This window comes from Plasmodium fragile, assembly GCF_000956335.1.
Source record: "Plasmodium fragile strain nilgiri unplaced genomic scaffold supercont1.15, whole genome shotgun sequence".
Taxonomy (NCBI): domain Eukaryota; phylum Apicomplexa; class Aconoidasida; order Haemosporida; family Plasmodiidae; genus Plasmodium; species Plasmodium fragile.
The window spans coordinates 397402-409952 of NW_012192595.1; the positions used below are offsets into that span (position 1 = coordinate 397402).

At 41.0% G+C, this 12551-nt stretch overlaps 5 protein-coding genes across 5 annotated transcripts; 3 read left to right on the top strand and 2 right to left on the bottom strand.

Moving 5' to 3' along the window:
- Positions 1-704: 704 nt before the first annotated feature.
- Positions 705-2627, top strand: AK88_01750 (uncharacterized protein; the record flags this gene model as incomplete). The annotated part of the gene is made up of 2 exons (XM_012479385.1): positions 705-1284; positions 1420-2627. 2 exons carry the CDS (start codon positions 705-707, stop codon positions 2625-2627), a joined length of 1788 nt encoding a protein of 595 aa, XP_012334808.1.
- Positions 2628-3537: 910 nt separating this feature from the next.
- Positions 3538-4377, bottom strand: AK88_01751 (uncharacterized protein; the record flags this gene model as incomplete). Its single annotated transcript, XM_012479386.1, has 1 exon — positions 3538-4377. One exon carries the CDS (start codon positions 4375-4377, stop codon positions 3538-3540), a length of 840 nt encoding a protein of 279 aa, XP_012334809.1.
- Positions 4378-5927: 1550 nt separating this feature from the next.
- Positions 5928-8679, top strand: AK88_01752 (uncharacterized protein; the record flags this gene model as incomplete). Its single annotated transcript, XM_012479387.1, has 2 exons — positions 5928-6065; positions 6442-8679. The coding sequence occupies 2 exons, from the start codon at positions 5928-5930 to the stop codon at positions 8677-8679; spliced, it is 2376 nt and encodes a 791-aa protein (XP_012334810.1).
- A 585-nt stretch (positions 8680-9264) lies between these two features.
- Positions 9265-10360, top strand: AK88_01753 (uncharacterized protein; the record flags this gene model as incomplete). Its single annotated transcript, XM_012479388.1, has 5 exons — positions 9265-9331; positions 9498-9563; positions 9705-9755; positions 9898-9975; positions 10176-10360. The coding sequence occupies 5 exons, from the start codon at positions 9265-9267 to the stop codon at positions 10358-10360; spliced, it is 447 nt and encodes a 148-aa protein (XP_012334811.1).
- A 631-nt stretch (positions 10361-10991) lies between these two features.
- AK88_01754 (uncharacterized protein) lies at positions 10992-12102 on the bottom strand (the record flags this gene model as incomplete). Its single annotated transcript, XM_012479389.1, has 2 exons — positions 10992-11464; positions 11583-12102. 2 exons carry the CDS (start codon positions 12100-12102, stop codon positions 10992-10994), a joined length of 993 nt encoding a protein of 330 aa, XP_012334812.1.
- Between the last annotated feature and the right edge of the window lie 449 nt (positions 12103-12551).

Sequence of the window (12551 nt, forward strand, 5' to 3'; positions counted from 1 at the left end):
AAAAAAAAAAAAGGAGGGCAACACAGGGCATATTGTTTAGCCAGTGCGCTGATATGATTGACCCAACAGATGTATGACACATGTTAAAAAAAAAAAAAAAAAAAAAAAATGAACCCTAGACGATATAGAAAAGGTACACATATATTTATTGGCAATAATTATGTCGACGAGGCTGTGTGAAGGACCCTCAAGTGTAATGAGCACAAATTTAGCGATCCTGCAAGGTGACCAACCAGGCATTTGGCGAGCGCAAAAATGAAATGCAGGCCGTGGCAAAGGGAGTAAAACAAGGACAATAAGCCGCTAGTTAAACAAGTCTCCTTTTTTGCAGAATGTACAAATAAGGAAGCGAAAGGGAATAAAATACTAATATCCTCATCTTAGCACGTAGATATAACCATTCCCCCTGAACACCTGCCAAAGAGGTCACCAACTCCCCCGAGGTAGGGAGAGGCTTTAACTGACCTGTTGATCGGAGTGAGTCAATCAGCACATTCCATCAGGAGGGCGCCGTCACAACGCACACACACACATATATATATATATATATATATATATATATATATATATATATATACGTATATACATGTGTACACACATTTGCTTTTACACCGTCATGCAAATGAAACTGCTGGCGTCGGCAATGTGATCGCAGAGGCCGCTCTCTTACAGAGGAGTGAAATGAAACGACAAACAATTGTGCCATGTCATACATCTTCAAACACATAAGCGCTGGAAAGGTTTGCACAACGAATAACATCTGCTTTGTAAAGTGGGGGAAGATGATGACCACTCCACACATGAGTTGTAAAAAATTCTCCCTAAGTGGATACTCCGCGGGGGGCGGTGGCGACGCCAGCGACGGAAGCAACGGCATTAACCATGTTAGTCCCTTTTCCTATGTTAACCGTTCTGACGAAACGGAACCCGTGTCGCCCAACTGTCTGGGGGAGCCTGCCTCCAGCCATACGCCGCACAGCACATGTGGCGACCTCTCAGGTGAAGTCCTTTTAAGAAAATACGACAGAATTTTATTAATTGAAAAATACACCAAGTATGATAATCTGAGGAAGCAAGGATATAAGGACGATTATATTTTGCGCAATTTTTTTTCTGTTTATATTTCTCACTTCACGCATACTCTTATAGTGAATAACATCATTAACCTTTTGAGGACAAAGTACAGATCACACGTTTCCATTCTTAAGGCGTATAAGCGGAACATTGAAAATATTTGTATCAGCAGCTCCAGTATTTTTTCTCCGGATGCGATTTTCAGCGTGGGTAGGGTTTTTTGGTTTCTCCTCCTCCGGGGGTGTGTTAATCTGCTCAGCGTGGTGCCTGCACACACACATCGCATGTGCATTCCGAATGTGCTTTCCCTGTCCATGTTTCACTAACCATTTCTCCCCCTTCCAGGCGGAGACGGAACATACCTCGAGTCGGCGCATATAATCGCTAACAAATACATCGTGGACGACAACTCTGGAGGGAAGAAGAAGCACATCGAGCTGGTTGGAATTAATAGCGACCCCAGGGGATCGGAAGGGAAACTCTGCCTGGAATATTGCCATGTAGAATCTGAAAATGAAGTAAACTACACGTATGAATCATTTGAAGAATTCGAGGAAATTTACTACAAGAAAAAAAAAAAAAAAAATTTTATTTTCACGGATGTGTCCAATTTTATCAGGACCCTCAAGGATAGGGAAGAGAAGGGGAAGAAAATGAGGAGTAATAAGCAGCAAATGGAAGAATCGAATTTGACACATTTGAACACGATGGAGCGAATCACACAGAATAATAGTTTGTGTTATGATGGTGTGGATGTGAATGAGCATAATGGTGCGTCTGACAAGATGGTCCACTCGGTCGGGATGCGGAAAAGCAGTGAAGAGGGTGATGCTGGAGAATCGCCCCACACCCAACCTTCCAGCAATCCGTTCACTTCCCTCCTCTCCACGCAGAGCGAGCGCCTGGATAGTCTCACCATCAGCGCAGAGGAGTACGCCAGGAATACGCTCAAGTGCTTCTTCGAAACGAACAAGCATCGTAAGCTACACAGAAAGTACATCACTGTGTACATCAAAAGGTCCAACGAAGAAGAAGGAAAAACATACAGAAGTATTAATGAAGTGTACATATATGAAGCTGTTAAAAATAATATTTGTACATATATAAATATAGATAATAAAATTGTAAAAAAGCTAAAAAGTACAGCTCTGTTAATTACAAGTGGAACTGGGTCTACTGCCTGGGCATACAATGTTAATAAAATTGATAAAAAAAAAATGAAAAATATTATCGACGAATTTGTACGTATACAAAATGATGTAGTGAAGGAAAATATCCAGCCCATAAACTACGATGCTTTTTCAGAGTACATAAATAATTCCATTTGTTTTCATCCCAGTAGTAAACATATGAAGTGTATCGTTAAAGAGCCCGTGGAAAATAGTGTGTATGACTCTACTGATCATGTGTACGATTGCCAATATGTCAATATACGGACCTGCACCAGCAACACAATCGTCTACATTGATGGTGTATACAATATTAAGATTCAACCCAACGACTCAATCATTCTTCACATAAAGGAGGATGACTTTGTCGTCAGTTACAAGTAGGAGTGTTTTCCCCTTTTTCTCCGTTTCCTTGTATTCTTACAGCGGAGTTGTAGCAATGTTAGCTTTTTTTTCCCCTCATATAGTATACATTTATTTGTTTTTTTTCATAGCCACAGATTGTTTCTATCCCGGCATTACTTTTACCCTTCATTTCTCACCACGCTTGCATATTGCGAGTGGAAAAACATGTGTGTAGAAAAAGAACGACTCGCATTGGCGTGCACCCCACTCTGTTTAGTTCACATTCCGCTTAATACGTTCATTTCGCGCTTACTTTTCGTTTGTTTCAAAATGGGGTAAAACCACAGCTGCCAACACTTGAGGCAACCCATAGCACGGTGTTCACATGTATATTCATTTCAATTCTGCCAATTCATTACCTTTAATCAAACTGCGGTTGTGCATGAGCCCCGCGTGGAGGCGCTATTACATAGCTACATGAACACAGCAGCGTGCAGCTTCCACGAGTGGCGTCTTTCCTCCGCAGACTGTTCCAACGAAGCGACTTGATCAAACCCATTTACCGCTTTAACAAATCCGCACTTTACAAGTGTGGAGTGACGCTTGCAAGGAAGAAGTTATAACATACAATTATTTTTCGTGCAAAAAAAAAAAAAAAGAAAAAAAAAATCACGTTTTTGGGAAGACATACATTTTTCGCTTCAGTGAAAGGGTACGCAAAAACAGTGTAATATATATAAGGCTTCGTCATGCATGTGCGCTTTGTCTGTTTCCCTACTTTGGCGGGCGAGAACAACCACTGGCCAGTCGCAACAGGTGCACACTTGTATATATATACATATATATACACATATATACACACATATATACACACATATATACACACATATATACACACATATATATGTACGCATGCGCACACTTCTTGGCTCATTCGCACGTGCGGCGCTCACAACTTGTTGAAGCTAATAATCTCTGCCGACTGCACCAGGAAGTCCAGGTCGTCCTCCACTTCTTCATAATTCATCTCGTCCTCGTTGGCCCCATCGTCGTCGTCCTCATCACTGTTGCCTTCGTTGTCCTCTCCATCCAGGCCGAGAATTAACTTCCTCTTTTTCTTGTCCTCCTCATTATCCAAGTCAATGTTTTCAATTTTCTCCATCAAGTCATTCGTATTAACAAAATCGTCATATATAATACAAGACATATGAAGTTTGTACAGGCCAAATGCTACGGGTAATTTTTTTACTTCCTCACCCCATTTAATATTTTCATCAACAATTTTTTGCTTAACAAGTTTGGGGATTTTAGCAATATCTGTGTCAATTGATTTGGGTTTTATTTCAATAATTAAAATGGACCTATTTTTCTCCTTTTCCTTTTGCTTTTTCTTTTTTAACTCTTCTTCTTTCTGTTTTTTTTTCTCTAGGAGAATGCTCTGGTCATCATTGTTGCTGTCCCCGAATAGGTCAATATCGTTATCAACATCATCATTTGCTGGGATATTTTTTTTATCTGCCGCGTTGCTGCCTCCCACTTTTTTTCCCTTTTCGCTTGGATCCTTAAACTGATCTGTGACATAACTTTCTAAGGAGCCGATATGCTTATACCAGCGATACAAATGGGGGTACTTATCTTTATTTACCACGCATTTTATCTGATTAAAGATCTTCAAATCCATGGCACTTAGCATGTGATTTTGGTAGTACGAGTGTTCGGCGAAAAAGGCGTTCAGGTTGCCATAGTCCTCTTCGCCCTTGACGGTTAATAAACTTGCGTTGCTAGCCATGTTGAACGGAGAGGACGTGAAAAAAAAATGGGAAGCTAATGGTAGTGTTGGAGAGGTGTTATAATTCTGTATGTCACATGTACCAAATGGTTACAATTGAATGAGCGCAACGAACAATCTGCAGCTTCACGCGTTAGGGTTAAATATGTTTTAAAATGTTATATTTGGTGAATATGCTCGTTAACAACGGGCGCGATGTAGGAATGACCCAATGGAGGAAGAATTATGTGGTACTTTTTGCTAAAATAGCTAGATGAAAATTTTTTTTTTTTTAAATTCGCATGAACGGCAGGTTAAAATGTTCACTTTTTTTTATGAACTGTTCAGGCGAAACCATTTTTTTTTTTATACTTAATATTAGCGCTGGGCGCCACAGGGAAGAAAAGGAAAGAGAGGGGCATAAATGAGCCATGCGCCGTGGTAAAACGATGGCTCCGGTATTCGTGTTTTTCCAGAACATACGGACACGGGACGTGACGATCCCACCCATGTTTAGTCGCATTTTAGCAGCCCGTAGCATTGCACCAGCGCGTATGCCTCGATGGATGTATATATATTTATACGCATACGTACTTGCGGCATGTCGCAGGCAGGCCCTTTTTCTCTCCTCGCGCGGAGCCTCATTTTTATTTTTCCTCTGCTTGTAACCAACCCAAAATTTTATTTGCCCAATTCACGCGCAGGGATAAGAAGTAACGAGGTAGAAGGGTTAAACAAAAAAGGAGGACGACATTTTTTTTTTTTTAATTTTGTGACTATTTCATTTTTTCAACATTATCTACATGAGGCGGATATTCAAAATTACTGTGTTTTTCTTTTTTTCTGGGGGGGGTGCGCTCTTGCTAATGTGGCAAAGACCAACCCACTACATAACCCATAAAACACATAGAAGATTTACCAATTGGGGAAATTTGCTATTCAGATCGCCTCTGTAAAGCGGATTTTCGTGGGGTCCATTCTGTGTAGCACCACATTTTTGCGAAATATACGTATGCAGTGAGGCCTAAGCAGTTTAAGCGCATAAAGTATGCCTATCTACACATCTCATAGTTGAGTGGACACTCTGCAATGGTTTTTCACTTGTCACAGAAAGGGGTGTAAAAAGAGGGGGGCGTAAATTTTGCTTGATTAGGAAAAAGGCACGGAAGCTTCATTACTCGTTGCGCTATCCGCTCCATATAAACACAAAAAAGGAGAAGGTGAAATAGATTCTCGTGCTGCTCCTAGAGGGAAGCTTCTCCACCGCTACGTTACTGCATTGGGGGGAATGCACATGCATGGAACCGCATACATATGCGCATACGCTTACCGTGTATAATAGTTGCCCTTTTTTTTCTTTCACCCGGCTAATTCGATTATGTGTAACTTCTAACCCATAACATTGTACACAGCACTTGGGAAAATTTACAAAAAAAGAAAAATAAAAAAGGAGGCGAACCGCTATATTTGACCCATTATATACAACACTAACGACAGTACTGTACTACTGCGAACAGCCCAGCACGGCATCTACATGCTGAGACACACCTTAGAGGCAAGCTTATAAAAAAATGAAGCGCAGAACGGACTTTAAAAGTATATGTGTGGCAACCATCATCGGGGTTTGCAGCGGGTACTACATATTCAACCCGATTGTTAATAAAATGAAAGATAATTTCAACATTGTGAATGAAAAAAGTGAAAAACCTGTAAAGTAGAATTTTTCGTCATATGGTTTTTATCTGGCTTGGCACACACCTGAGCATGTTTGTGCAGATTGACTATTTTTTTTTTTTTTTTTTTAACGCCCTTTTTGCGTCTCCATTTTTGGAAAGAAACTTTTGCGCTGACTCTACATCTACAACGTTAGCGCGAAGAACAAACAGTTTGATGTGATAACCTTAACGTGCTTGCGATCAGTTGACCAGGTGGTACATTTTTTTTCTGTTTGAATGGTCATGTCACTGCTGAAGGGACAGCAAAAAAAAAAAAAAGAATATATAAGCATAACGAAGGTACAGCAGCGGAATTATGTTCTCAAACCTCCTTGTGAAATCGCGAACGCTTCGCTCTATCCACGTGAAGTATGTTCGAAGCGTTAGGGGCAAGGGCAAATGCCCCCCGTTAAGTAATAGCAATGGCATTCCGTTAGCAGAAAATGCGAGTTGCAGGGGTGATAGGTGGAACGAGGAAGGCGCCGAAATGTGGGCCCATGAGCCAGGAAAAGAAAAAATTCAAAATAATACTTATGAAACGTCCTTTCAGTTGTCGCAAGATGAGATCGGGACAAAAGAATGGAAAGATCACCCATCATTGAACGATGGAGAGTTTCCTCAAGTCTGTCCAAAAAGTGATGCTACCACATTTGGTAGGGGAAATAAAAAGTTGAGGAAGTTCAAAATAGCTGCACATGGAAGAGGGAGTCACCTCCATAGGGATGCACTAAATGGGAATGCCGTAGAAGGGCCAAGAAGGACCGATTACATAGGCGATATGTTTTCTGAGGGTCATCAAAACGGAGAGGAAATGTGCCCTGATAGGGGCGAGGAAGGTGTGGAAGGGGTTAACCCATTTGTGTCCAACCAAGAGGGAGTCACCCAGAGTGATGAATGCAAAGATGGGGTAGGTTCCACGAACTCGTGCGCCGAACGTACCACTAAAGAAAGCACATCATACCAATTTTTAAAAACGTTATATGGACTGATCGGAGAGAAAAGGGACATCTCCGAGGAGACAGCAAAGGACTTAATTGAACAAATGAATGAGATCATTAAGATTGAAAAGAATTTAAAAATGGTATTTCTTCTCCTACACACTATGAATAAGCTCATGTGTATTCACGAATTTGTGAGGAAGTTATCCTCCGAGATAGTAAAAGTAAAGGACAGCGAATTGCTCTCTATTATTCTCCGCATAATGGTTAATTGTCATTATAAGGATGGAGAATTATTGCACGTCCTGGTGACTAACCTGAAGGAACACATAAAATTAGGGACATGTACAACGTTAGCCATAAGTAACACCTTCTACAGCTTTGCCTTTTTATACAGAGAAAATTTAATCCACTTGGAAGACATTCCTGTGGAGGAAATCATTCAAATAATTGGCAATTATTACAGCTCCTTTTCTCATGAAGAGCTTTTCGAAATTATTGAGGCGTCTCCTCATTTTTTACTCTCCAAGGAGAAATCACTAAGTGGGAAAGTGAATCAAACAAATAAATCCTACCAACCTGTTAATAAAAATTTAACAAAGTTGCTACAAAAAGTGGGGAACTATTTAGTAGGAGAAAATATCGCCACAACTGCCCCCTTTAAGCAAATAAAAAATATTCTGTACTCATATGCCAAGATTAAGACGTACCATGAGAAATTATTCCTGCATTTATATCCCCCTACATTGAGGAGAATAAAGGGGTATAATGAGTATCTGCGGCGGTGGCACGAATTTGGCAGCTACAGTCGTGGGGAAAGCTTTTCCCGAGCAGCGTGTGCAGGGTCAGAGGAGGAACAGAAGGAAAACCCTCAACTGATCAGCGACGCTTCGAAAAACGTGACGGATGTTCTCTACGCATATAGCAAATTTAACATGTACATAGACGAGCTGTACAACGAAATTTTGCTCCTCCTGCAGTACGTTTACAAACATATGGACTGTTCGGAATTATCACAGTGCTTAATATCGTTAACTAAGGTACACTGCAATGTGAGGATCCTGTTGTCCAAAATACACATGGAAAGATTTAATGTGCAGGTGAAATTTTACAGGAATTTTTTTGCCAACTGTACTCCAATCGATTTAATGAATTATCTCCTAAGTTATAGTAAAAATTTATATTTCGAACGGGACGTGTATGACATCATTGGGGATTTTTTCCTTCGTGAAAAGAAAATCAACTCGCTGGAAGGAAGTGATCTGATCAATATCATTCATGCGTATAGCAAAATTTATTACCTGAACGGCAAGGTATTTTCTGCGGTGGATAATATTTTGTGTGAAAGACTTGACAACAACTCAAATTATTTGTCCACTGAGGATGCCATAAAATATTTAAATTCGTGTGCAAAATTATCTTATAAGAACGAAAAGATGATTTCCAGAATTGTCGAAATTATCCATAGGAGCAATTTTGCTAATATTGAAATTTTTGAGCTGTTTAAAATGCTCAAAAGTGTGAAAAGGCTACAGGTACCATTTGAGCGCTTGGAGACGCACATCCGAATGCTCGTGCCCAACGTCACCTTCGACTTTGGCACGTACAGCAACCATTACTACAGGGCTCCCAAGGACCTCCACGTGCGAAGGAAGAAGTGGGTGTGGTAGGCGAGCGGATAAAAAGGGGGACGTACATGCACTTTAGCGCGCAATCCGTTCAAGCGTTTTTTTTTAGCTATATATGCTGCCTATATTTTATGCCTATATTTTTTGGCAGTATTTTATGCCTATATTTTTTGGCAGTATTTTATGCCTATATTTTTTGCTGGCGCATCGGTGCGGCAAAAAGCGACCCGCTGAGTTGGGAACAAATTCGCAGCTGCGTTTAAGCACGCACGGTTGAGCGGGTTCGCATTTTTCACTTTTACCACGTTTTTGCTCACTTTTTTTTTTTTGCTTATATTTTTTTTTTCTTACCTTTTTTTTTATTTCCCATTTCGCATTTCTTATCTTTAATTTTGAGTTTAATTTCTCCGCGCAACTTTCTGGGAGCATCCCGTTGCTTCTTCCCATTTGGCATCTCGGCCACTAAAAAACATACGCGCTTTCGACGGCCCCTAAAAACACTATATATAATATAGCGCTGTCCCAAGAAAAATTCTCCAACTGGAGGGATTCTTGCTGTTAGCTACGTTGAGGCTTATCCTTTGACCGTAGGCCGCTTCTCCTTTAAGTCTAGCGGGAGGCACAAACATGGCCAAGGGACTACGATCCAAAGTTAAGCGGAGGTTCAGGACGATCAAGCGAATCCACGTGAATGGTAAGCGGTCGATGCGTGCCGGGCGAATGGATATCATTGTTGCTGCCACTTGGCTTCGCCTGTATCCACTCCCCCGTTGATCACTATAGTTGTCACGATTACTACCGCTACATTTTTTTTTTCACTTTTTTTTCATTTTTTTTCCAACCCACTTTTAACAACGCAGAGATTATAGAGAAGCCCAATGTCATCAAATTGCACAACAAGATAAAACAATCGAATAAGAAGAACAGTAAGGATGGACAAGGAAAAAAAAAAAAAAAAAAAAAAAAAAAAAACAAGCACATTAGGAGCACTCCATCGCGCAGGAAGCTTTACCTACTTTGCACCATCCACCTTTTTTATTAACCCTTCTCTTTTTCCTCCTTTGTAGAAAATACACAGGATGATTTGATTAGACCACCCAACAAGTTCCTCTACCCAGGTAAGGATATCCCTTTTGTGTTCTTTCGCGGGGTGTGAATTGTTGCTCGCGCTTGAGTTCCAAGTGCGACCCCATGAAGTTACTCAACCCGGTGCATTATTTAATCGATGCGCGCCCACTTCGTCCCCCCCCCCCTTGTTAGATGACGAACGAGCGGTGATACCGCAGCACAAAAGTCCAAAGGTTATCGACTTCAGGTCCGAAGCCCTACCCCTGTCAGGTAAGTGTTGTGCCATTCGAAGTTAGCCCCCCAGAGGGCGAGGGTGAATTTTACAATTTTACAAAATTTTTTGTGTTGTCCGTATAAATGTGTACCCCCCAGAGGGGAACACGTGTCTTTGTGGACATGGCGTCATGTAGCCTATGCCAATCGCCATGCAAAAAAATCACCATTCATATCATCGCCATGTCCCCATGCAGGATTCGCAAACGTGGGAAACAGGCGCAAGTACAACTTGAGCGAAAAAATGGAAATAAAAAATCACTACGGGAATACCCCCGGGTTTTTTGATAATATGGAGCTAAACAAGATGATCGACGATATGCACAAGCGATCAGTGGAGGTTATGAATGCCATTTCGAAGGGTAACGATGTACAGGGATGAGGCGAGTAGGGGGGATTTTATGTGCTTATAAAAAAGCGCATCCTCTTTTATGCTTGCCACCGTCACATCTTTCTCCACTGGACCCATCTTCAAAAACATCCCATGGGGGCAGATATGCCCACCCTACTTTTGTAAATGGCATTTGTCGTTTACATGAATTAATGATTTATTTGTATTTTATTTTTTTAATTTTTTTTTTTTTTTTTTTTTTTTTGACATAAAATGTTTTGTAAAATTTAAAAAAAGGAGGGAAAAGAAAGGAAGGGGTTGATTGGGAGTGTTAAGTTAAAATGGAGACACACACGGCGCGGGTGCCCATCGCGCGGGTGTCCTTCACGTAAGTGGACATTTTTTCCCCTTTTCTTTTCTTTCTTTGTGCGTGCTGCATGATGCACGCTTCATGTAGTATGCAAAAGACGCTGCTCCATTTTGGACACTCGTTATGCAAAAAAAAAAAAAAAAAAAAAAAAAATTCCAATCAACTTCATTCGGACGCGCCTTTTTTTTTTTTTTTTCATCGCAAAAGGCTACGCGATTTGGTGATCAATTGTGTTTTTCCACATATTACCCTTTTTTCCTTCAATGGGAAGTTTACGCATGGATCGAGCGGTATATCTCTCTTACCCAGCCGCTACATTTTTTTTTTCGCTTTGTCCTTGTCTTTGTCAATATCTTTGTCCTTTTCCTTGTCGTCCTCTGCGTCCTTGGACACATCGAGCTGCTTCTTCTTCTCGGCGTTTATTTTATTTTCAATTTTGTTATTAATTAAATTGTGTAGAGCAATGACCGACCTGGTAATGCTACCAATGAAGACATTCAACATGATGTCGTTATTTTTGACCATAAAGGCTTCTAACAGTTCCGGGTTTTCTGTATCTGGCAGGAGACTAAATACGTTTTGAAGGTTGTACAAAATTTTAATATTCATTTCAATGTTTCCATTGAGGATGTCATTTAGGTATGCTGAGATTTCGTGTAGCTTGTAAATGAGGCTTTTTAGCGAGGAGAGCTTGTCGCCCACTTTGGTCGCCAGGGTCGATGTGGACACGCTCTTCAGTTCTTTCAGCAGAAACTCCACTCCAACGTCCTCGGCCTCGAACGCTCCTGCGGGGGGGGGGGGGGGGTACGCGGTGTAAGCGGCGACATGAGCGGCGATGTAAGCGGTGGTATTCGCGACGGTATAGGCGGCGCCACCCATCACCGAGCCGCAGTCCAACATTACCTATCGTCACGGGGATGTGGATGAAGGTCTTCCTGAACTTGTTATCAGATATGGCCTTCTCAATAGCGACGTAAGCATTCACAGGAAAAATGCTTTGATCCGTGTGTACATTTACCAGGAGGAAGATGGGGGCATGGTGGTACTTGTAAAAAATTTCATTAATAAAAATGTCATTCGGTTTAATGTTAGACCCCGTGGTGTACCATCCAACGATTTTTTCTCTAGTGTTAATTTTTCGTATCATGTTAAATAAATTTTCATTATAATTGTCATCCACAAAGAAAATGTTAATATCTTTAATGTCCTCTTCAAATGGCAAGGCATAGCTATTTGTGAGGTGTACAACCCCGTCAATTCGTTCTCCCAGGATTGTACCCAGTACTCTCTTTTTTGTGTTACTTGCTATACGGTTGTAATGGTCCACAACGGAGAGGAGGACTATCGGATGTACCACTACATGTTTGCTTAGGTATATTCTCTCTAACTCATTTTTGCTTTTCTCGAAGATGTCATTTTCCATTTTTGCTTTGTGTTATTATTTTGTGCGCACGTGTTACTATGCGGCGGCGTGTAGGGGGTGTATAATGTTTTTGTGTGCTATGGAGAGAAGGCGTCCCGGTGGAGAAGCTGCCCCAACTACATCCTAGTCGCATACACACAGGTGTACACAGCTACGCGTGTTAAGCGTTTGCAGGGGAGATAACCTGCGCATATGTACACGCCCCTCAGGCGAAGTCACCGGTGGGCGCACAAAAGATATGACGCAGATATTCACATACAAAAAAAAAAAAAGAAAACAAATGAACAACAATGTGCAAAAATGAGCATAAAGAACAAACGAATGAACTAAGGGGAACATATATCACTTGGGGCTGCTGGGCGGGTGAAATAAAGAAAAAAAAAAAAAAATGAGGCGTTTTTTTTTTCCCCCTGAGAAAGGCAAAAATGGGGAAAAAAAAAAAAAAAAAA